This window comes from Dicentrarchus labrax, unplaced genomic scaffold (genome assembly GCF_905237075.1).
Source record: "Dicentrarchus labrax unplaced genomic scaffold, dlabrax2021, whole genome shotgun sequence".
Classification (NCBI taxonomy): Eukaryota; Metazoa; Chordata; class Actinopteri; family Moronidae; genus Dicentrarchus; species Dicentrarchus labrax.
The window spans coordinates 187,471-212,593 of record NW_026136719.1 but is presented as its reverse complement, the minus strand read 5'-3'; the positions used below and the strand labels follow the sequence as shown (position 1 = coordinate 212,593).

General features: G+C 39.4%; 4 protein-coding genes, 1 long non-coding RNA gene and 1 pseudogene across 29 annotated transcripts in view; 1 reads left to right on the top strand and 5 right to left on the bottom strand.

Annotated features, from left to right (window-relative positions):
* The window catches only part of LOC127351824 (GTPase IMAP family member 8-like), a 79,886-nt gene extending 66,879 nt beyond the window's left edge, over positions 1-13,007 (bottom strand). The window contains exon 1 of one of the 3 annotated variants that reach the window (XM_051379779.1): positions 12,987-13,007. The gene's annotated coding sequence lies outside the window, so the exon portion shown is untranslated. Of the gene's footprint in view, positions 1-400; positions 422-12,986 lie in introns of those variants that run through there. The other 2 variants (XM_051379780.1, XM_051379787.1) reach the window with 2 other exon arrangements.
* On the bottom strand, positions 5,610-11,588 carry LOC127351384 (golgin subfamily A member 6-like protein 22). The gene is made up of 4 exons (XM_051378870.1): positions 11,425-11,588; positions 10,721-10,777; positions 9,960-10,514; positions 5,610-8,044 (listed from the first exon to the last, which is right to left on the bottom strand). Exons 1-4 carry the CDS (start codon positions 11,450-11,452, stop codon positions 6,099-6,101), a joined length of 2,586 nt encoding a protein of 861 aa, XP_051234830.1. The 5' UTR covers positions 11,453-11,588; the 3' UTR covers positions 5,610-6,098.
* A 1,176-nt stretch (positions 13,008-14,183) lies between the features above and the next one.
* LOC127351846 (uncharacterized) lies at positions 14,184-16,563 on the bottom strand. 22 transcript variants are annotated; one of them, XR_007880979.1, is made up of 5 exons: positions 16,233-16,563; positions 16,047-16,201; positions 14,715-14,869; positions 14,529-14,559; positions 14,184-14,497 (listed from the first exon to the last, which is right to left on the bottom strand). It is a non-coding gene; the product is annotated as an uncharacterized LOC127351846 (long non-coding RNA). The 22 variants fall into 22 exon arrangements; XR_007880962.1 differs by having other exon boundaries at positions 16,047-16,563; XR_007880964.1 differs by having other exon boundaries at positions 14,184-14,466; positions 16,047-16,563.
* A 99-nt stretch (positions 16,564-16,662) lies between these two features.
* Positions 16,663-16,757, bottom strand: LOC127352340 (uncharacterized; annotated as a pseudogene).
* A 1,390-nt stretch (positions 16,758-18,147) lies between these two features.
* Positions 18,148-20,723, bottom strand: LOC127351383 (GTPase IMAP family member 6-like; the record flags this gene model as incomplete). Its single annotated transcript, XM_051378869.1, has 3 exons — positions 18,148-19,258; positions 19,487-19,543; positions 20,660-20,723. Coding segments are annotated over 3 exons (693 nt in total), but the record flags the coding sequence as incomplete, so codon positions are not given.
* LOC127351829 (radial spoke head 14 homolog) lies at positions 20,644-25,117 on the top strand. Of its 2 annotated transcripts, XM_051379801.1 has the most exons (3): positions 20,660-21,005; positions 24,106-24,208; positions 24,529-25,117. In XM_051379801.1, exons 1-3 carry the CDS (start codon positions 20,816-20,818, stop codon positions 24,713-24,715), a joined length of 480 nt encoding a protein of 159 aa, XP_051235761.1. In that variant the 5' UTR covers positions 20,660-20,815; the 3' UTR covers positions 24,716-25,117. The 2 variants fall into 2 exon arrangements, with proteins under 2 accessions (XP_051235760.1, XP_051235761.1); XM_051379800.1 differs by having other exon boundaries at positions 20,644-21,005; positions 24,106-24,619.
* Positions 25,118-25,123: the final 6 nt, after the last annotated feature.

The window sequence follows — 25,123 nt, the reverse complement described above, 5'->3', positions numbered from 1 at the left end:
TATATCAGATTTTTTGTAAGATCACAGATCAATCAGCTTTGAGAAAAAGATGGTAGATTCTCATTTAAGAATACTGACAGTTGTTTGGGATTTCCAAAATTGATGACTTTTTTTGCCTTCAATTGCAGTTTTTTGGCACAAATTCTAATCAGTTCAGGGAATAGGTCCACCGTTTCCCGAAGTAAAGTAATGAAGGACCAAGGAGCCACTAAAAATAGAATAAGAGTCGAGGCACAGCCAGTTGAACAGGCTTCATCTGGTCTCTGTCATACAAACATAACAACCCTCCCAGCTGTAGTTTGTGGTTTAAAGGTTAGGTTTAAATAATCTTATGTATGTGCTAATAATATATTGCCTCTGTCTCTTATACACCCACACATACATGTTGTCTCTCTCTTACCTGGTACAGGTCTCCTGATGTGTCCTCAGTCTGTCTCTACAGTCATTTGACTAATAAAATACCAGCCTCAGCAGTTTGGACACATACCAACCTTTCATCCACACCCTTTAAGCAGTCTCCTAGTGGCTGCACACTGAAGCAGGCACATCCTCTTCCTCAACTGTCAATCATCAAAAAACAAAACAACAAACATTTTAATATTATTTAACAGTTGTAATATTTAAAATATCTGTATGATTGTTATTGTGTTCATCTACAGGCCAGTGGTGAATCTACAGTGATAATGAAAAGCTCTCAGTCCAAATCTGATCTGTACAGTAGACACTCACCTGAGCATCAACAGAGGTCTGTTTCCAATTACTGATTTCACTTTAGAGTCGTGGGCTGTGTGGGCTAATGAACATTAGAATATAATTCATGAACCGTTTGAGTTTAATTTTAGCAGTTAAGGGGTTAATCACCTGCTGGATTTTGTGCTGCGTCATCAGTCCAAGAAAAAAACAATTGGCTCAGAACATGTTTGCATGTTTCAGTATGAGAAGAAAAATAAGAAACTGTAAATGTGAATCACACTCTCTGTAACACTCATCTAGAAACAGAGCAATCTTTAAAGAAACAATTCAGCCTATGTGCCAGTAATTTAACACAACTTTTGAAACCCAACTCCCTGATGTCTACTGACATTCATATGTTCTGTATATTTTTAATATATGCTGGCATATCAGTTATTTGAGTGTGGTAATTACTCTAATATTTATGTACAAATTTAAGGCAGATTGAAGGAAGATGGATCAAAATGTTGTCATGTAGACTTATGGGACACTAAATCGGTGCACACATCTCCATCAGAGCCTCAATAAAATAATATACAAAGTTATGTATGTTATCATTCTTAAACTCTGATTTTGGGGCTGCTATTGTTCATATAAAACTAACAAATATTGAATCAACCAGGTGGACTGATAAAGTATCCAGTTATACATTATGCAATAATACATTTATGATGGTCAATATTTAAAATAATTTAAAAAGCTGCACTTGACCCTTCATCTCCAATACAGTGTCTAAACCTTTACAAAATCTTTACAGATGTGATAGAACAGAAGTCATGTTCTTGACATATTTCAGTTGTCAGAGTCTGAAATGACCTTTTCATGAGTGCAGATGCTTGACACTGCTCCATTCTCATTTCTTAAATTCATCTACTCACTAGCACATCCTGACAAACAGTCAGTGTTTGGTACTTTTTGATGCAGCATTTTTTGATGTGGTCCGATCCAACAGACGAGCTACTGTAGTTCAAATTGCTGAAACAGTTAATGCTGGTTCTGATAGAAAGGTGTCAGAACACAGTACAGAGCAGTTTGTTGTGTATGGGGCTGCGTAGCTGCAGACCAGTCAGGGTGCCCATGCTGACCCCTGTCCACTGCTGACAGTGCCTACAATGGGCACGGGAGCATCACTGGACAACAGAGCACTGGAAGATAGTGAATCACGCTTTCTTTTACATCTTGTGGATGGCTGGGCGTTGCTTACCTGGGAAACACTTGTGATGTGTGTGATGCTATGGCCGATGTTTAAAATATTTTTGCACACCACATCTTTTACTTGCATACTGCATATAGTGTATATATTTTTAATTATAGTCTTTATATTTTCTATTATATTCTTATGATATGTACTGTATCATATATATGTTCTGTATTGTACTGTGAGTCTTTACTATCATATTACAGCAAACTGCAACTCTGCAGTCAACATACTTTTATATTCAAGTGATAAAAATGTGCTTTATTTTCACTCCAACTGTCAGCTGCAGTTCCATAAAGTCACCAGCAGGTGTCAGCCTATGAGCAGTGTATGGAGGAGGGCCTGTTGTAGTCTGAACATTGACAGTATGCTGTATATTACAGTCTGATGCACATTAATAACACACATTATTTATACCGCCTGCTGTAGGTGCATTTATGTTCCTTCATGTCAGCTGTTGTATTCTTTAACAATAAATCAGACAGAAAACTCTCCATTATGTTTCTGGCTTTGTGAGGAAATCACATAGAAACCAGATTCTACTCATAAAATCTGACAATTTACAAAATCACCCCTCTCAGACCCAAAAAATAAAGAGTTTTTCTTTTAAATCGGGGGTTTAGAGACAGGAAGATAAATTGGGCAACAACTGAAACACCTCTGAGCTCTAATGTATCTGTTTATCTTGTCATCCTGTATGTCTTTCTGTATTAAACCCTTCTTCAGTATCAAGTTGTTTCTTCCTGGGACTCTTTAGTGGATGGCAGATATGTTATTATTGATTCTTTGAGTCTATTTGTTATTGATATTAAAAACACATATTAAAGAGCTCATAGTACCCTATTACCCCTCTAGAACACTACGTTCTCTGAATGCTGGGCTACTTGTGGTTCCTATAGTCTCTAAAAGTAGAACAGGAGCCAGAGCCTTCAGTTACCAAGCTCCTCTCCTGTGGAACCAGCTTCCAGTTGTGGTTCTGGAGGCAGACACCCTCTCCACATTCAAGAGTAGGCTTAAGACATTCCTCTTTGATAAAGCTTATAGTTAGGGCTGGATCAGGTGAGTCCTGAACCATCCCTTAGTTATGCTGCTATAGGCCTAGACTATCGGGGATTTCCCATGGTGCACTGAGCTCCTCTCTTCCTCTCTCTTTCTGCACTCATTCATGTTCCATTAATGCATGTTACTAACTTCACTTCTTCCCCGGAGTTCTTGTGCTTTCTCGTCTCGCAGGTTCTTATCGATCCTGGTGGAGCCTCCTGCCATGGTCCTGCTAAATTGTCGTTGCCAATACTGTTGTTGCTATGCACCTGTCTGTCTGTCTGTCTGTCGCTCTCTCTCTCTCTCTCTTTCTCTCTCTCTCTCTCTCTCTCTCACCCCAACTGGTCGAGACAGACGACCACCCACCTAGAGCCGGAGGATCTGTCCTAGGTTTCTGCCTTTTAACAGGCAGTGTTTCCTTGCCCTTGTCTCCAAGTGCTTGCTCATGGTGGTACTGTTGGGTCTCTGTAATTAATGTTAAAGAGTTCGGTCTAGACCTGCTCTATTTGAAAAGTGTCCTGAGATAACTTCTGTTATGAATTGGCGCTATACAAATAAAATTGGATTGAATTGAATTGAATTAAATACATTAAAAAGATATGATCACAAATGTTCATCACACAGCTCACAACCATGATTGAACCATCTTGTTGTCAGTGTTTACAGTTTATACATTTATTAAGCAGTATAGCATATTTAGATATCCGACTGGAGGTTAAGGTATTTGCGCATCACTCCCCAATATATCTATGTAAACATATCTACGGGGAGTGATGCGCAAATACCTTAACCCCCAGTCGGAGCCTACAGGTGGATGCTGGGGTGGTGGTGGGGCTTACAGAGCAGCAGCAGCATTGACAGAGCAGAGGGGAAATTGTGCAGTTTAAATAGACTGCCAGATTGTAAGGTAGCGCTTGGTTAGTGATTATAGAATAAGCAACAACGTGGTGGAGACAGAAAGCTGCAGACATGTTGGACAGTTTCCAGCAGTCTCATATGAGCTGTTAATAATTCATGTTCAACCTATGAGAAACTGACACAACCACAGTAAACTTGTCTGTTGTAGGTTTGTGTGTCTGAACTCAAACAAAGATCATCTGTGAGGGAAGAAGCTCCACTCTGTGACACCGCTGTACAACCAGAGTGATTCTGCAGTTCAACAACTCCAACAGAGTGAGACCTCTTCTCAAATAAACTATCAGCTGATCTCACCTTCTTCAACTATAACTGAATATAAGCTGAATATGTTTGAACCAGGACCAGCTCCTTTTATTGTCTCTATTTTTCATCTTTTTATCTTTATTGATATCTTTCTGTGTTTGACTGTGATTCTTTTGCACCAATGTACCAAAGCAAACTGCTCTTATGAGAAGACTTGGCAATAAAACTGATTCTGATTCTAAATAAGGTGTGTCAGATTGAGTAGATATAAGTAAGAGATCAATCTTAGTATTAGTTGATTGAATATCAATATTAAAGTATTGGGGCAAAGACACTTAATCTGGACATTAATAATCCTAATAATTGCATTGTTTACTGCCATCACATATCTGATTTAAGTTCTACTTTTAAACAACACTTTCTTTCCACACGATCAAACTCACCAGTAATTAAATAACACTTAATAATAACCATGTATGACAGATTCACTACTCTTTATACACATATTATTAATGTTAACAATATTTGTGTCTGAAAAGTAGCAGAAAATAAAAATACCTCTAAAAAGTACAGTACTTGAGTAAATGTACTTTAGTTACTTTGTAAAATAAATATGAATAAAAAAGGCAGAAAGAATGTTTCCATCTATATCCAAGTACTTGCTGTTTTATTGTCTCTTACTTTTATTTTTCTTTATCTCTGTTTTGTCTGTTGCTATTCAAATGGGCTAAAGTTTCATTTCCACCATTGTAAATTGATTTCTCTGATATTTGTATTCACATTCCCAAACTGTTTGTGTATGTCCCTTACATTAAATAAAAGAAATGAAAAAAGAAACAAGAAAAGTTTCCCAGCAGCCACAGCGTGTCTGACACAGACATTTTTATAAAGCTATGGGCAGTGGTAATTAAGTGCTGTCATTTTGTTCAGTAGTTTCACTTTATGCTACTTTATCATTCTACTTCACTACATTTCACAGAGAAATATTGTCCTTTGTACTCCATTTATGTATGCACACAAACATGTTATCATATGATTCTGTGTCACAGATTGAACTACCCAAAAGAATATAAAGCATTTAAAATGAGTTCCAGCTCCACCAGCTATAACATTAACATAGTCCTGTTACTAATATTAACAATAATCCAGTAATATAATGATATAACACTGACAGGAAGCTGTCTGACTAACACAAACTGAACATTACCTTCATCAACAGAGGATTTACTGCAGGACTGTTGTATTCCACTGCATTAGTTCCAACATGGTGGATCATTAACTGGAGGGTTTATTATTGTATGAATATGTGACTGGATGACATTCTGCTGCTGTTATAAATAAATATTATGTAATAAGGAGAATTTACTGCCACATTTCACAGTTCAGACAATGAAGATGTTGATGCTGACAGTGAAACTCTTTGGGCTGCTGGCTGATAAGACCTCTATGGACAGATGAAAGAGAAGAGCTCAGAGAGTTCAATCCAAAATCTTTAATCATCAGTCAGTGGGTATAAAAAAAAAAACGTATGTACAATACAATGAACATCTCAACATCTCAGTCAGTACATACACAGCGTCTGTAACTAACAGTAACAGGTCTGTGGTCAGACAGTAACACAGAACTGTTTGTTGAGTGAGATAATCAGAATCAGAATCAGAATCAGATTTATTGGTAGGTAGGTCTTTACACATATGAGGAATTCGTCTTGGTGCAGTGGTGCATAAAATATACAATCACACAAAAATATACAAATCACACAAAAATCACACAAAAAGTAGTACTTTTTGTAAATATAAATAAATAAAGATAAGAAAACTGGGTCTTTACAAACGGGACTGCAGAACAAACCGGGCTGCTGTTGGGACACTGAGATCAGCGATATCTCATGAAACTGAACAAAATGGAGACAAAGACCAAATGGCCTCAGTGTCCTCTGGAGATAAAAGTCTGTCTTTCAGGTCATTCATTTCTTTTTGTGTTTTTTGGACAGTTTTATTTCTTCCTTCAGACTGTTGCTGTCTTTTGTTGTCAGTAGCTGTTTTAACTCAGTCATCTCTACGTCATGTTTTTTCTGTAATTCATCCATTTCTTCAAAAACTTTCCGTTTTAATTTGTTCATGTTTTCTTCGTGTTGTTCCAGTAAATGATAAATTCGTTCATTTCGACTTTTGTGCTGGGTTTGAAGTTTTTGTTTCATCTCATTCTTGTTTTGTTTGTTTCTTTTAGACAGTTCGGCTCTTTTTACGCTCTGATCTTCTTGGTTTTGGGTCAGAATTTCCTTCTCCAAATCTTTAATTTCTTGGTCCTGTTCTTTCTTTAATTTATCCATTTGTTCCTTCTCTTTTCTTTTATTTTGGGCTGAAAGATCTTTTTTAAGTTTATCCAGCTCCTCTTTGTGTGTTTCCTCTAAATCATTCATTCTTTTGTCATGCTTTCTTTTTTGAGTCACAAGTAGGAGAATCAAGTCGGCCATTTCTTCCTTCTGTTTGTTCTGCAGTTCATCCAGAACGAGATTCAGAATATGGTCTTTGGAGGTTGAGAGATCCAGTAATCTGTCATATTCCTCCTGCTTTGGCTTCATGAGTTTCTCTCTTCTCTGTTTGTCTTTAAACTCTTCAGCTTTCTTTATGGCTTCTTCTTCATATGTCTTCTTCAGATTCTCCAGCTTTTTCTTATAGTTCTCCTCAATCTCTTTTTTCTCTTTTTCCTCTTGTTCTCTTCTGATTCGATCCTCCTCTTTTCTTTTCTTTCTATCATTTTCTATTTCCTGTTCGTATTCATCTTGAAGCTTTTTCATTCTTCTTTGTGCCTCCTGTCGTATCTGTTCATTTTCTTGATTTCGTTTTTCCCACCATTCTTTTTGTTGTTTCTCCCAGTTCTCTCGTTCTTTTCTCAGCTCTTCTCTGCTCTCCTCCAGCTTTCTATCAATGGTTTTCTTTGATTCTGACTCTGATTTAATTTTTTCCTCCAAAGCTTCAACTTTCTGTTTCCACTCCTGTCGTTGAATTTCTTCCTGTTGTTTTCTCTTCCTATCTTCTTCTTCTCTCATTTCCTGTTCTTTCTTTCTCTCCTCACGTTCCTTTCTGATGTTTTCCTCCTTTTCTTCAAGTTGTTTTTCTTTCAGTTTTCTCTCTTTTTCAGTTTCTGATCTCTGTTCTTCCATTCGTCTTTTGATTTCTTCCATTTCTTCCTCATGTTTTCTTTGAAGCTCCTCCCTCTCTCTCTTCATCTCTTCTTCCTTCTCCTTCAGGATTCTCTCCATTTCTTTCTTTATTGAAGCTTCAGCCTCTTGCAGCAGCTCATTAGTGTAGCAGCTGCCTCCATTTTCCTTCACCATGGTGTCAATCTTGGTTATCAGCTCACTGACCTGTGTGCGGTTGTGTTTATCTCGGTTATTAAACACATGGTATCTTCCTCCACAGTCAGAGATCAGCTTCTTAAAGGAATCATCACACTCTTTTTCAATGTACTCATCGATCGACAGCTCCTCATCTTCCAGTGAATCTCCTCCAGTTAAAAGAATGATGGTAAACTTCTCAGAATTCTTCCCAAATCCTTCCTTGATAAGTTTTAATGTCTCCTTCTCCTCTGGTGTAAATCTGCCAATTTGTACCACCAACAGAAAGACATGTGGTCCTGGAGCCAGAAGACTGATGTATTTCACCATCTCCTCATGAACTTCTTCATGAGACAAACTATAGTCAAACAGACCAGGAGTGTCGACCACAACCACCTGACGACCATCAACTTCACTCTGTTCTTTCTGACAGTGTTTAGTGACTGATGTTTGGCTTGATTTGGCTTTAAACCCTTTTCTTCCTAGAATGGTGTTTCCTGAAGAGCTCTTTCCACAGCCAGTCTTCCCTATCAGCACAATCCTGAGACACTCTGGACTCCGTTCTTCATCACCTGTGAAATATAAAGACCAGGAGTTACTTTAATATCCACAGTAACTATATTACAGGATCAAGAGAGAGAGAGAGAGAGAGAGAGAGAGAGAGAGAGAGAGAGAGAGAGAGAGAAAAGAGGACAGACACACCTCTCTGTGCACAAAGGACACATGTTTTGGTTCAGATATGTTCTCTGTTTCTGTTTATCCTCCAAAATATGATTAAAAAGAGAGAGACAGAGACAGAGAGAAAGAGAGAGAAAGAAATAGAGAGGGAATTTTTCGTGTTTTATTTGAACTCCTCCTAGGGAATATATCGGATCAATTTCAAAATTGGTCAGTACATGCAAAACAAACTGTAGATGAAACGTTGTTCTATTCGTGACTATACGTCGAAGGCGTGTCTCTCAGAGAGAGAGAGAGAGGGAGAGAGAGAGAGACAGAGACAGAGAGAGACAGAGAGAGAGAGAGAGAGAGAGAGGGAGAGAGAGAGACAGACAGACAGACAGACAGAGAGAGACAGACAGACAGAGAGACAGAGAGACAGACAAAGAGCACAAGTATAATCTCTGAGTGGAAATCAATAAAACATTCACAGTTTATTTAAGGTGGACTTTAGAGATTCTGTCATCCATTATTGACATGAAACTTGTAAATTCAGCAGTGAGTTTGAAAATAAAATGTAATAAAATGTGAGTTTTTACCCACCACCTACAAAACTCTGTAATTCCAGATGTTCATATAGACGAGAATATTTCTGACTTCACTTTAACTTACCGAATTCTTCCCGTTCCATCGTCCCTATAAGGAGACAGAAAATGTAGATATTGATTGATTGTTTCATTCACACGTAATCTGTAATAAAGCTGCTCATTACAGTGATTGTTGGTGTCCACAATCATCATTCACATTTTCACAGCCTTAATGATAGATAGATAGATAGATAGATAGATAGATAGATAGATAGATAGATAGATGGATGGATGGATGGATGGATAGATAGATAGATAGATAGATAGATAGATAGATAGATAGATAGATAGATAGATAGATAGATAGATAGATGGATAGATGGATGGATGGATGGATAGATAGATAGATAGATAGATAGATAGATAGATAGATAGATAGATAGATAGATAGATAGATAGATAGTAGGGGTGGGTAAAAATATTGATTCATCAATGCATTGCAATATATTTTTTCCCAATTCAATATTGATTCATTAAATCCTCTGAATCGATTCAAGCCCCTGGCCAGTGGGGGCACGGTGAGCAACATGCACACTCGACCACACAACAACAACCGAAGCAGGTAGCAGCAGTGTTAAACCAGCGCCTTCAACTTTAAAAGCAGACGTTTGGAGTCATTTTGGATTCCAGTGTAATCCCGGAACACAGGAAATAGACAAAAGTAAGGTAGTGTGTGAGCTGTGCCAGGCAGAACTAAAATACTGCAAAAAACAAAACAAATTTGCGCAACCACTTAAGCTGACACCATGCAGATGCTCTGCAGCAACCCGTGGCTGAACCTGTGGATTGAAAACAGACACAACTTGACAGATCCTTCCTTTGCAAACTGCCACCAAACTCTGCCAGCGCACAGAAGATAACGGAGTCTGTGGCTGTCTTCATATGTAAGGACCTACGACCGCACAGTGTGGTGGAAAACAGGGTTTTTAAGAAGATGGTATACACACTCGAACCACGATACGTCATACCAACACGCAAACATATGACGGAAGTCTCCGTCCCGAAGCTATAATTTAATTATTACTGGATCGATATCAAAGCATTTAAATCAATATCGAATCGAATTGTGACCTAAAGAATCAAAATCGAATCGAATCGAATCGTGAGGTTCTTAACAATACCGAGCCCTAATAGATAGATAGATAGATACTTTATTCATCCCCGAAGGGAAATTCACACTTACTGGTAGACTCCAGTAGTTCATCGATGTTGCTCAGATGCTCTCCATTGTTCTCTTTTACAATTTGACCCAAGCGTGTTAACAGTTCTGGAAGTTCAAGATTCTTCTGACACAAAAACCTGTACTGACACTCTTTGATCATGTCTTTTAAGGGGGGATGTTCCAGGTATTTCTCCATGAAACCTGGACTCTCCTCTCTGGGTGTTGATATCAGAACCAGAGAATGATGAAATGATCGACCATTGAAGAGCTGAAGGAATCTGCAGAGCTTCAGTTTGTGTTCCTCAGTGAAGTCTTCAGGCTGTAGAACCAGCAGGAACACATGAGGTCCAGGACCAGAGATTAATTCTGACTGTCTGCTCCGTCGGATGGTCTGGGGATGCAGCAGGTCTGGAGTGTTGATGACAATGACTTCTTTCCCCTTCAACTGCACTCTTTCTCTCAGGAAGGAGTCTGGTTCTTCCTCAGTGTTGAACTTAGTCTCTCCCAGTATGAAGTTCCCCACTGAACTCCTCTCAGACCAGCTGTTCCCCAGCAGAACAACCCTCAGCTCAGACACTGAAAAGAAAACAGTGAATAAGAAAACACAGTAAGTGTCGACTGGATCCATGTTGAACACAGTAAAACTGGATCCAGTGAGGAAGGCACAGTTTCTTTAAGGTGGACTTTATAAATATAAAATAAAATGTGAGTTTGTACCCACCACCTACAAAACTTTGTAATTCCAGATGTTAATATTTCTGACTCAGTTCAGTTTAACTTACTGTTGGGAGGCAGGAATTGAAAGCTGCTGCTACGCTTCAGAGGATGCACATGTGGATCTGTAAGGAGACAGAAAATGTAGATAGTGATTGATTGTTTCATTCACATGTAATCTGTAATAAAGCTGCTCATTACAGTGATTGTTGGTGTCCACAACCAGCATTAACATTTTCACAGTTCTGTGTTACAGCTTGTTTAAGGTGGACTTACGAGAGTCTCTCATCTATTATTACCTTGAAACTTGCAAATTTACCAGTGAACAAAGAAAAATGAAATACCACGTAGACAAGAATATTGCTGACTCAGTGTAACTGACTGGGAGGTGGTAGCTGTACAGTGCTGCTGCCCTTGCAGTACTACATGTCTACTACAATACGTCTTCACTCAGGCAGTTTATTGTCCCCCCCCATGTCCTCATATTTGGGTCTTAATGTCATTCAAAACTGAGATGAGAGGATTTCGGGCTTAATGAGGCCCCACGTTTAGGTCCATCATTCATGGATCAGGTCTAAATGGGTCCAGATTCTGACCCACCTTCACTCTGATGAGCTCTAATGATACATTATCAAGAGTGGTGGAAACTGCTGTGCTTCATACACAACCATTGCTCAGCAGTTTGTCACAAACACAGGAAGAAGACAGAGTTCTTTTATGATGTGTGTAATATGAGGACAGTGAGAGCAGACAGTGTTATACAGACTCTTACCTGATGGAGTGGAGGATGAACCCTCCATAATGTCTCTCTGTTGGAAACTTCAGGGACTGACTGGAGACCAACTGCTGGCTTTACAAATCTAAAGAGAGAAGATCATAAAATGTTCAATGATCTTGTTTGTTAACTTGTCTTATATAATCTGATGCTGCCTCCTGTTACATTAGTAAACCTCAGGAGAGGGACCAAGTGTGTGCACATCCAGGCAAAAATGTTCAGGTGCAGGACAAAGAATATCACTGCACGGCCCAACAGTGAAAGTGCGCACTGTAGGCTGCAAATAAATGCGTCCAACCTCGGCAGCGATGGAGCGTTGCGAGAGGCCTTTATTGTGCAGCTCAACAATCCTGCCACGTTCAAAGACAGAAAGCTTTTTTGGGTCATGGCAGTGTGAATGCCTGATAGAAAATAACATGAAAGCCAGATTTCTGCACAGATTTGGACTTTTTAAGGCTATGATCCTAAACTTTTGAACAGCTGATGAACAGCCTGTTTGAGTTTAAATGCAGTTTTCAATAAATTGCCTACTCTATTTTTTTTGTCTCTTGCTGCTGTTTCTTCTTTTTGCATTTTGAAGCTCTACTTACAATCTTGTTACATTCCACCAATCCAAAATGTGAATACTTGCAATTTTTCCCCCGGTCTAAAGTTTTGTTCAGGAGTGTATTACACTAATATTTTATTATACTGAGTAGTCAGTAAAGATCTGAGGATTAGTAAAGATCAGTTCTAACTCATCGATGTGAGAATGTTGTCTTTCTTACAATGAAGCACATTTGTTTGTCTTCGTTTCTTTGTTTGAATTTAGATTTCAGTGGCGTCTACTCACTCAAGAGAGATAATGTTCAAAACCTGAAGCTACAATCTGAATATATATAAATAACAATAATTAGTAGAGAGGGACTGATTTTAATTTGAATGCACTCACAAACATTATAATGATCTCAGACAAGAACAACTCGATGGCAACTTGTATTCTCATTCAGAGCAGTAACAATAGTGATGGTAAATGTTAATGTGTTATCAATGGTTGTAAAACTTCAACTGTAATCTTTCTTTTATAGTTGCTGTAATATTATATATCAGATTATTTAACTTCCTTGTTCACCTTTGATCTGAACTCAAGACTCTGGAGTCGAATCTGTACATCTATCAACTAATAAAGGCACCAATGCATTTGTCAGTATCAGCAAACTTTATATAAAATGGTGGCAAAATGTATTCATTGAGCTTATTTTTTTAGAATTAATGTAAATGTTAAAACATTTTATTACAAACAACAATTTCCATGTCATTACTTGCCTGTGATGTCTGCTGCTGTTGTCTTAGATTGTCAGTCTCCCATCATGGAGTTTTGACTCTATAATGTGAGACAGAATAAATTATTTTCAGCACTTTGTTGGATACGAGCAGTGATTCTGGTCCAGATGAGTCCTGAATAGTCAGTAAACACCTGAGGATTGGTAAAGATCAGTTCTAACTCATCGATGTGAGAATGTTGTCTTTCTTACAATGAAGCACATTTGTTTGTCTTGATTTCAGTGGCGTCTACTCACCAGGTGAGATCCTCTCTGCTGCCGAGCACGTCGGTGAAAATCCAAACTGAAGTCAGACTGTCCTGAAACAACCTTTCCTTTCTGAGCGGGGGTGACAAATATGATACCAGTAAATGTTTAATATCACCTGAAGCTCTCTGGGAATCATGATACAGAACTTTATATCTTAACAACTGAATTGTTTTATGGGACAGACTTCGTACAGCAGCTCGAGGTGAAAGGGCACAGAGAAATCTGAAGAACCAGAGCAGGGCGATTTGGTGTCAGTAAGGCCACAATAACTCCAAGATAGTTGGGGCCCGATTATAAGAACCATCACCTGATTACAAAGGCAGCTGTTCAGTTTCTTTACATACAGTCTGTGTTACATACAGGTACGTGTGTCTGTAGCTGAGAAAGGGTGATTGAAGTCATATGTTTTATTTTATGGAGGCCTTTATGGCTAAAATCACCATCGTGATGTAGTTATTTCTGCATCATTTTGATCAGTTTATTGTAATTAAATCACAGCAAGATCTGTTTATTTTGGGTTCATACCACTGGCTTCGTCCACTGTGGGAACACATCATTACTCTAGTGCTTTGCGCGGGAATGACACAAATCCAACAGTGCAATTGGTCAGAGGAAAGATAATTATTTGGAACTTTACCAGAAATGACCTGTGAGATCCAAATCTCACTTCTGTAGATATTCACATTTTAAACTGTATTATGTATCATTTTGGGTGTTGTTTTCTGTATAGATGCACAGGAGGAAGTCAACATTGTATTTTACTCTTTAAATCCAGCAGTAACACATTTGTAGTGAAAGTGATTTAAATGAGGAATTTGTGTCAATTTGTGTTTTTGTCTTTTATGTCCTTCTTGTCCTTGTAAGGAAAACCCATACAAATCAATTCTTTAGTTACATGGCCGCACTTAATGCTGTAGATACAAGCCATAGGTTCCGTACTGTCAAAATGACACATATAATACTAACAATTATGATATGATCTTATTATTATCAGGGGATACACCTTACTACAATGTTTTGAATTTGAACTGCAGTACCCATTTTAAACACCTGCTGTAAATCTTACATATTGCTCCTTTAAGTTATCAATCAAAAACAAAAGACCCAACACTGAACTCACTAAATTATTTGGGGCTTTTTTATTAAAGGTCAAAATGTTGTTATTTAAGTATACAGTCATCCACATACTTATGATAATTTTATATTACAGATTGGAACTTTAAGCCACAGACTGATCCAGCCCCGAGACTCAAAGCGGTTCGGAGGCTCGTCAGCCATCAGACTCCACAACCACAGCACCCAGTACCTCCAACCTCCTCAACCACAGCACCCAGTACCTCCAACCTCCTCAACCACAGCACCCAGTACCTCCAACCTCCTCAACCACAGCACCCAGTACCTCCAACCTCCTCAACCACAGCACCCAGTACCTCCAACCTCCACAACCACAGCACCCAGTACCTCCAACCTCCTCAAACACAGCACCCAGTATCTCCAACCTCCTCAACCACTGCATCCAGTACCATCAACCTCCTCAACCACAGCACCCAGTACCACCAACCTCCTCAACCACAGCACCCAGTATCTCCAACCTCCACAACCACAGCACCCAGTACCTCCAACCTCCTCAACCACTGCACCCAGTACCATCAACCTCCTCAACCACAGCACCCAGTACCATCAACCTCCTCAACCACTGCACCCAGTACCATCAACCTCCTCAACCACAGCACCCAGTACCATCAACCTCCTCAACCACAGCACCCAGTACCACCAACCTCCTCAACCACAGCACCCAGTACCTCCAACCTCCTCAACCACAGCACCCAGTACCTCCAACCTCCACAACCACAGCACCCAGTACCTCCAACCTCCTCAACTACAGTGTAATGGGTTGGAAAACACCATATGTTAAGTTGTGTTTAGCAGACACCCCCTCTATTTTTGTAATAATTGAGTCATTCTAACACTGAAGGTAGTACAGTATTACGCCAGCAGGTGGTGCTCTAGTGCTGCTGTGGATCCATTAGGGAGACTGTAGCTACAAGCTCTGCACATGCGCAGCTCAGAAATAAACAAGCTCTGGCATGAGCAAGACGCTAACTTTCGTCATCTCTCTGTCAATCCACAGTTACTGAAAAACTATTTTTCTATCTTAATTGTGAATCGGTATAATATGTGAATGCATCATAAATTGTTTGGTAATGTGTAACATGATTTGAGAAGTGGGTTAAGTGTAATTAGTTTCGTTTTGTAGATGATTGTTCAGACGAGCGTCGTCATGCTTTGTAGTTCGGTTATGAACTAGTTTTACACAGTGTAAATTTACTGACATTAGCATACTGTAACAAGAGGAAAGATGTTTTAAATGTTGTTTAGAGTATTAGTCAGCCGCAGTGTGTAAACTGTGATGAGAAAGATTTCATGTTAAAGTTGGAGTTACTTTCCAAGTCACTTGTTAACGCGCTGTGGCCGCGCCATATTGTTAGTCTCTGCTGTGAAGTGCAAGCGCGGGAAAAAGAGTATAACAATGTTGGGAAAGGCTTTGTGTCTGTTACCTTAGTGTTGAATGCTTGTTAGCAGGATTGTATATGTTAAGGTATGAGTGAATGTAGGTTATAGAGTAATTGTGTCTTTTAAGTTATTATTGTGATACATATAAGTATTCTAAGTTAAGCCAATTTTGTTATTTTTAATGTGTTACCTTCATTTTGAATTCATGTAAACTTGTTTGAATTTAGACAAAAAGGGTTTTATATTAATTATTGTAATTAAGTTACAGCATTGTTGTTTTGTTGTGGAATATTTTGGTAAGATGTTGATATGCACTTAAATCAGAAAGTTAGAAATGTGACTGGTAATTGTTTGTAAATGTGTCAGAAATAAACAAGCTCTGGCATGAGCAAGACGCTAACTTTCGTCATCTCTCTGTCAATCCACAGTTTATGTATTGGCTACACAGTGCTCCCTAGCCTGTGTAACCCTTGCTGCTGGTCCAGATTTCCCCTAGGTCTGGTGCCGGTAACAACAGCACCCAGTACCTCCAACCTCCTCAACCACAGCACCCAGTATCTCCAACCTCCTCAACCACAGCACCCAGTATCTCCAACCTCCTCAACCACAGCACCCAGTACCTCCAACCTCCTCAACCACAGCACCCAGTATCTCCAACCTCCTCAACCACAGCACCCAGTATCTCCAACCTCCTCAACCACAGCACCCAGTATCTCCAACCTCTGCTGATTATGCGGTTTTAATTAAATTTTTCTGCTCTTGCACAAACTCTAATAATTTGCACATTACAAATAACATGTACAGTTTCGTTAACACTGTTTAAAATATTTTTGCACACCACATCTCTTACTTGCATACTGCATATACTGTAAATATTATAATAGATATATAGTCTTTATATATTTTGATAATATTTTTACTTGGTATTCTTTATTGTAATTTATAATTTTTTACATTTTGCACCACATTTTCCCCGTGCTGCTGTGTCAAATTTTAATTTGTCCCACAGGGTGAAATAAAGAAACTGCTGTGTTGTATCTGGAGCTGCTGCAGCGAGTACATTTCCCAGTGAGGGATCAATAATCTTATTGTTCTGATCCATAATCATTAGAAATCATCAAGCCAGAGGACAGAACTCTGACCAAACAAATGAAATGAGGAACGCTTCACGAATTTGCGTGTCATCCTTGCGCTAATCTTCTCTGTATCGTTTCAATTTTAGTATATGTGCTACCGGAGTAACACAGCAGGCACGGCGGGGGATTTATAGGGGGTCTGTCCAGAGAGAGTCCGGATTCATGGTGCCGCTCAGACCAGGGTGGTACCGAGGTGTTATTATTGCACTAGTAGGGATAATAGCAAACATGCTAATGCATTTATGGAGACAGAATAGATTTTTGTTTGAATGAATTATACGTTTTTGCTTGCAAATAATTTGTCTTAAAAAAATTTCCTGTTGCTCGCTCAGGAATGAGGTACACATATACAGGGCCAGGGTCAGTATCTGGAGGCTCCAGATAAACGTGGTGGAGACAGAAAGCTGCAGACATGTTGGACAGTTTCCAGCAGTCTCATATGAGCTGTTAATAATTCATGTTCAACCTGTGAGAAACTGACACAACCACAGTAAACTTGTCTGTTGTAGGTTTGTGTGTCTGAACCTCGAACAAAGATCATCTGTGAGGGAAGAAGCTCCACTCTGTGACACCGCTGTACAACCAGAGTGATTCTGCAGTTCAACAACTCCAACAGAGTGAGACCTCTTCTCAAATAAACCATCAGCTGATCTCACCTTCAACTATAACTGAATATCAGCTGAATATGTTTGAACCAGGACCAGCTCCTTTTATTGTCTCTATTTTTCATCTTTTTATCTTTATTGATATCTTTCTGTGTTTGACTGTGATTCTTTTGCACCAATGTACCAAAGCAAACTGCTCTAATGTGAAGACTTGGTAATAAAACTGATGCTGATTCTAAATAAGGTGTGTGATTGATTATCAATATTAAAGTATTGGGGCAAAGACACTTAATATGGACATTAATAATCCTAATAATTGCATTGTTTACTGCCATCACATATCTGATTTAAGTTCTACTTTTAAACAACACTTTCTTTCCACACGATCAAACTCACCAGTAATTAAATAACACTTAATAATAACCATGTATGACAGTTTCACTACTCTTTATACACATATTATAAATGTTAACAATATTTGCGTCTGAAAAGTAGCAGAATATAAAAATACCTCTAAAAAGTACAGTACTTGAGTAAATGTACTTTAGTTACTTTGTAAAATAAATATGAATAAAAAAGGCAGAAAGAATGTTTCCATCTATATCCAAGTACTTGCTGTTTTATTGTCTCTTACTTTTATTTTTCTTTATCTCTGTTTTGTCTGTTGCTATTCAAATGGGCTAAAGTTTCATTTCCACCATTGTAAATTGATTTCTCTCATATTTGTTTACACATTCCCAAACTGTTTGTGTATGTCCCTTACATTAAATAAAAGAAATGAAAGAAGAAACGAGAAAAGTTTCACAATGAAGATGTTGATGCTGACAGTGAAACTCTTTGGGCTGCTGGCTGATAAGACCTCTATGGACAGATGAAAGAGAAGAGCTCAGAGAGTTCAATCCAAAATCTTTAATCATCAGTCAGTGGGTATAAATACCAGCATTATGTACACATGCCTGTGTGTGGTTCTAAAGATAAAGGGGAAATACAATACCATACAGTCGTATATACAATGAACACCTCAACACCTCAGTCAGTACATACACAGTGTCTGTAACTAACAGTAACAGGTCTGTGGTCAGACAGTAACACAGAACTGTTTGTTAAGTGAGATAATGCACATGTTACGTGTAACTAACAATAATTTGCATAAAGACACTTTAATCACTTTAATCAGACACTTCTTCTCCATCTCGGAGGGAAATATTGCTTTTGATATGATATTCCAATAATATATTATAATACGACTACCTTACTTTAATTCATTAAATACATTGAATATGTATGAGTACTTCCTCCACCACTGTAATTAGGCTCCTGCAGGAAGGTGATGTCATCAAATGCAATTAGTCTCCTGAGCTAAACTCAGAAACTCACAACAGGACAGTGGCTTTACCTTCTTAAAGTAGAAAATAGTAGACTGAAAGATCAATTCAGGTTGACAACACGTGGAGTAAATCCTCTATTGGTCGATCTGAGCTCAGATGCTCTCCATTGTTCTCTTTCACAATTTGACCCAAGCGTGTTAACAGCTCTGGAAGTTCCAGATTCTTCTGCCACAGAAACCTGTACTGACACTCTTTGATCATGTCTTTTAAGGGAGGATGTTCCAGGTATTTTTCCATGAAACCTGGACTCTCCTTTCTGGGTGTTGATATCAGAACCAGAGAATGATGAAATGATCGATCATTGAAGAGCTGAAGGAATCTGCAGAGCTTCAGTTTGTGTTCCTCAGTGAAGTCTTCAGGCTGTAGAACCAGCAGGAACACATGAGGTCCAGGATCAGAGATTAATTCTGCCTGTCTGCTCCGTCGGATGGTCTGGGGATGCAGCAGATCTGGAGTGTTGATGAGAACTACTTCTTTCCCCTTCAACTGCACTCTTTCTCTCAGGAAGCAGTCTGGTTCTTCCTCAGTGTTGAACTTAGTCTCTCCCAGTATGAAGTTCCCCACTGAACTCCTCTCAGACCAGCTGTTCCCCAGCAGAACAACCCTCAGCTCAGACACTGAAAAGAAAACAGTGAATTAGAAAACACAGTAAGTGTCGACTGGATCCATGTTGAACACAGTAAAACTGGATCCAGTGAGGAAGGCACAGCTTCTTTAAGGTGGAATTTATAAATATAAAATAAAATGAAATAAAATGTGAGTTTGTACCCACCACCTACAAAGCTCTGTAATTCCAGATGTTAATATAGACGAGAATATTTCTGACTCAGTTCACTTTAACTTACTGAAAGGAGGCAGGAATTCATAGCTGCTGCTGCGCTTCACAGGTTGCTCATGTGGATCTGTAAGGAGACAGAAAATGTAGATATTCATTCATTCTTTCTGTGTAATCTGTAATAATCTGCTTATTACAGTGAAAAATCTTCATCTTCAAAACACAGACAAGTAAATACTCCACCAAATCAACAAATGACATCAACTCCACAGAAAAAAAAAGTGGAGAGTACACGGAGTGAGAGTAACTGGACAATCATATAGTTTTTATTATTAACGTTATTATTATTATTACAGCTAAATGAAAATATATCCGAGCAACTCTACTTCCTCTTCCTCTCATAGTCTCTAAAATGGCGTCTCGTCCCTTCAGCCTAAAAGTTTCTAGAAGCTTTATTCCCAGTGTGTCAGTAAATCTCCTCATTCCAGAGAGATTGTGCAGATTAAACACTGACTGAAAACATATGAGGAGCTCTCGGTTGAGCCCAGAACACACAGACAACACAGACAATATACATATATATATATATATATATATATATTTTATGGCATGCCGTTTAGATTCATTCTATATATTCAAAGATTAATTTTATATATTCAAAGATTAATCTCTTAAACAGCATGTCATAATATATATACTATTTTGCCCTTGTCACAGATTTCATTGAAAACACCTTTGCAACTTCATCAGCTCAATTAATGCAATAAACACATATTTATGCAGTTTGACAAGCAGTCTTCATTAGCATAGCAGTATAACACTTGTCCTGAGTAATAATACTACCACTTGAATCAACATAAAAAGACTGTTGCAATTACAAACAGCCAACAGATTTAAATGAAATAAGAAATGACAATATATATGTAATATTTAATGCAGGATAATTAAAATGATGCAACATACTTAGAAAGACCATGGACATGCTGTAAAACACATTAATTCCTCACAGGACAGACGGTGGAAATACAGGTGAATCACCTGGATCAATGTTAGCCTGGCTGTTAGTCTGGCTGTTAGTCTGGCTGTTAGCCTGGTCTGGAGCAGGTTAACTGCAGAGAATAAATCACCATAGTAACTTAGCCGGGATAAGTTTAACCTGCTTTCATGCAACCGAGCCAGGATAACCAACATATCCCGGCTTAATCCCTTATCCTGGTTTTGTGCAATACCTCTCTGAACTCACCGGAAGAACTTCCCAAACACAGGTGATTCTGTAGGTTAGAACCCGGAAGTGGCGTCCCGACTGCGGTTACTAGGCAACCTTGTTGTTGTTGTTGCAGCTGTTAACGGATCGGACCGGCCCGGTAGAAGTTCGTGATTAAGAAAGCTGTTTATATTGATGAAGTACCGGATGGCCGGCGGCGGTGTGATGGACCCAAGCCGGGCTCCGGTGGCCTTCGGCCGGCGGGCGGTTCCGCAGCTGTTCGAGGAGCTGCAGCAGCCGGAGGAGGAGCGCAGACAGCGGGCTCTCAACTCTCTGTGCGACCTGATGCACGACCCGGAGCGGATCTACCAGACCGTTAACGGCGGTAACTCTCAAATCAAATCAAATCAAGTTTATTTGTATAGCCCTTTACAATAGCCGAAAGGTACCCAAAGTGCTTTACAACAGAGCCATGAAACAGTACATAACACATATATAACATACAAATACAATTAAAGTGCTGCAGCACTGCAGGGTATTAAAAGCCTTCCAGAAATGCACAGAAAGGAGCAGATAAAAAGAGTACACCTAAGAGACAGTACTGTCCTATTCAGAATTAAAAGCTAATCTAAAAAAGTGGGTCTTAAGCTTCGATTTAAAAAGGCCGAGATCAGTAGTGGTACGAATGTCCGGGGGCAGTTTGTTCCACAGTCTAGGAGCAGCGACGGCAAAAGAACGATCGCCCCACTGTTTAAGTCTGGACCTAGGGACTTCTAACAGAAGCTGACCCGAAGAGCGCAAGGCTCTGCCACAATTGCGAAAAGTTAAAATCTCTGACAGGTAAGAGGGGCCGAGCCGTTAATGGTGTTAAAAACAAACAACAAAAGTTTAAAATCAATTCTAAAACGGACTGGAAGCCAGTGGAGTGACGACAGCACAGGAGTAATATGTTCACGTCTGGACGTGCTAGTTAAAAATCGGGCAGCAGCGTTCTGCACAAGTTGGAGACGAGAAATTGAGGACTGACTGAGGCCGACGTAAAGGGCATTACAGTAGTCCAGTCTTGAGCTGATAAAAGCATGGATTGCCTTCTCAAGATCCTGCCGACTGAGAAAAGACTTCACTTTGGCCAAAAGACGGAGCTGAAAAAGCTCGTACTGACAACCGAGCTAATCTGTTTGTCAAATTTGAGCCCAGTATCAAATGTTACCCCAAGATTTTTGACATGTGATTTAAAAGAGGGGCCAGAGTGCCAGAATTTGTGGTGAGAGCATTCGACTTAGCTGGTGAACCAAACAAAATGCATTCAGTTTTGCTGTCATTTAAGTGCAAAAAGTTCTGTGACAGCCACTGTTTTATATCTGTGATGCAGTCCAGCAGTTTAGTAAGTGCAGTGTTTTCGTTTGGTGTCATGGGCAAATATATCTGCAAATCATCGGCATAAAAGTGAAAAAGACAGGTTGTGTTTTTTTATAATTGATCCCAGAGGTAGCATATACAACGAAAACAGAATAGGGCCGAGAATAGATCCCTGTGGCACCCCACAGGGCAGCGATGCATTTGAGGAGCAGTGGTCACCAATTGAGACAGAGAAACTCCTGTTTGCCAGGTATGACCTAAACCACTGGAGAGCGGTGCCACGGATGCCAACGTGCTGCTCTAAGCGAGATACAAGGACTGCATGGTCGACTGTATCAAGGTGTGTGTGCTGTGAGGTCCAGCAGCACCAGCACAGCAGGATTCCCAGCATCCACAGACAAGGCAATATCATTGTGCACCTTTAACAGTGCTGACTCGGTGCTATGTCGGGATCTAAAACCAGACTGAAATTTATCAAGAATAGAATTGATCTCCAAAAATGTCTGTAATTGAATAAAAACAACTTTTTCTAAAACCTTGGAAAGAAAAGGCAAGTGGGAGACAGGTCTAAAATTGGAGAGCACAGAGGGGTCAAGATGCGTTTTTTTAGGAGGGGCCTAACCATAGCGTGTTTGAAGGCAGCTGGAACAGACCCTGAGCTAAGACAAGTGTTTATAAAAACAAGCAGACTTGACCCAACAGAACTCAGAACCTCCTTCAAAAACTTGGCTGGAATAATATCTAAGGGACAGTTTGTGGGTTTCATGCCACTAACCACCTTAGTAAAAGAAGACAGAGAAATGGTCTCAAACCGCTCGAAGACAGCAGTCTGTGCCGGAGGAGCACAGACATCATCAAGAGACATATTCATAATACAGATATTCTGCCTTACAGATGCCACTTTATCAGTGAAAAAAAACACAAACTCTTCACAGGTTGCAGTGGATGCATCAGACAGGACAGTAGGGCGTGGATTAACGACAGAATCAATAGTATTAAATAGCAGTCTTGGATGATGAGAGCTGTTAGCTATAATGGAAGACAAATATTTTGACTTGGCTTCCTTTAGAGCTCTCTGATAGGCAGCCAAACTGTCCCTTAACCAGCCCAGAGATACATGTAGTTTATCCTTTTTCCACCGCCGTTCAGCCTGTCTGCATTGTTGTCTGAGCAGACGGGTGTGATCATTTAACCAGGGGTCTGACTTGGTTTTGGTAGTTTTATGCTGAAAAGGGGCAACAGAGTCAAGAATCGCAGAACATGTTGAATAGAAAGTGGAGAGTAGGCTGTCTGGACAAAGGGGAGGAACCAGCCCACAGTCATCAAGCAGCTGAGAGTTTCTGAAGGCAGCAGCAAACTCCTCAGCCGTTGATGGAGTAAAGATTCGGCGTCTGCGAGCTGGGGAAACTGGCTTATTGGCAGGTGGGGGGGCAGCAAAGTCGAAAACAACAGGGAGGTGATCCGAGATAGCAGTGTCGATTATTTCTCTGAGGGAAACTGAAAGCCCATGAGAAATGACAAGGTCAAGAGTGTGCCCATGCTCATGTGTTGGTGCATTAACAGATTGAATGAGATCAAAAGAAACTAGAAGGCCTTTGAATTCATTGGCCAGTTGATTTGCTGCTCTCACCGACAGATCCGGTTCTAACGTTACACCAATAACTCTAAAAGTTCACATCTCCATTCACACATCCAACATTTACATTTTATTCCACTTAAATAGACTTAAAATATAAGGGACTGCACACACACACACACACACACACACACACACACACACACACACACACACACACACAGTTATAAAATATAATGTTAGAAATCACAAGTTTAACAGTTTATACAAAATAATCACAGGGTTACTATTAAAAAGTAATCTGATTACCTGTTAAAAACATGTAGTCAGTATCCTAATCCAAGTATCACAATATTAAAGTAACTTTACTTTCTGTTACTTCAACAGCAAATGTGTAAATAAAAAGAGAAATATCAATAATCAATAAGTATTGATCAGAGTGTATTCGAGTGTTTTTAAATAAGAACTGATGTATTCTATAATTCTAATCCATATTTGTAGTAAACATTGATTCTATATATTATTATTAATCTCTTTGTTCTTTCTTCAGGTTTTCTGGAGCAGTTGAAGGTTTTGTTGAAAGACGACGATTCAACAGTCAGAAAGAAAACCTGCAAACTGCTTCACATACTGACTGCTCACAGCATCGGCAGGTACAGACAGACAGGAGGCAGACAGACAGGAGACAGACAGACAGGAGACAGACAGGAGGCAGACAGACAGGAGACAGTAGACAGACAGGAGACAGGCAGACAGGAGACAGTAGACAGACAGACAGTAGACAGGAGACAGGCAGACAGACAGGAGGATGACAGACAGACAGGCAGGCAGACAGACAGACAGACAGACAGACAGCAGATTGATCATTAATTGTTTCCTGATGAGCTGTTTGTATTCTCTGCTGTGACCAGCAGGAGGCGGTATAACACAGCAGAGACTTCCAGGTTGTTGTTTCTCTGCTCTCCCCCTGCAGACAGGCCCTGCTCTCCTCCTCCCTCCTCCCTCCTCTCTCTCAGCTGTTGGATGACTCCTCGTCCTCCTGCAGGAGGAACGTCCACCGAGTGCTGAACCGCCTCAGTCTGCTGCCTGCAGGTTCTCATCCCGTCTCATTCTGCACTCTTTGTTCGGTTCATAAATCAGAATCAGAAATACTTTATTGATCCCTGTTTGTTACACATGATAAAGAATATAAATAATAATACTTATATTACAATAAAATAAACTCAAACTCTCCTCGTTCCACAAAAAGAGGAAAAACAGACGAGTAAATTATATTTGAAGCATTATTTCTATAATTACTAAATCTATCAGTGGCACACAGGTAAATAAAAAACAAGAAACACATCACAATAAAATGTCGATAGTAATAATTATGAATCATTTTTAATGATCATTAATAAAGAGCAGCTGACTAAAAGTTTAACTATTAAATTTGTTCTTGAAATGAAATGAAATATGTAAATGTAAGCTGGATGAAGCAGATTTTATATTCAGTTTCAGTGCGATTGTTAACGGCTGTAAACTGTAAACTGCAGTAACCAGTCTGATCCCTGCAGGTTCCATGTTTC

Bases quoted from the DNA above. Each gene is read 5' to 3' on its own strand.
- LOC127351384 (XM_051378870.1), bottom strand. From the start codon at position 11,452: ATGGAGGGTTCATCCTCCACTCCATCAG. The intron at 10,778-11,424 runs GTAAGAGTCTGT...GTCTCCTTACAG, and splicing joins TTCATCCTCCACTCCATCAG to ATCCACATGTGCATCCTCTG. The intron at 10,515-10,720 runs GTAAGTTAAACT...TTTTCTTTTCAG, and splicing joins TCAATTCCTGCCTCCCAACA to TGTCTGAGCTGAGGGTTGTT.
- LOC127351829 (XM_051379800.1), top strand. From the start codon at position 20,816: ATGAAGTACCGGATGGCCGGCGGCGGTGTGATGGACCCAAGCCGGGCT. The intron at 21,006-24,105 runs GTAACTCTCAAA...TTCTTTCTTCAG, and splicing joins CTACCAGACCGTTAACGGCG to GTTTTCTGGAGCAGTTGAAG.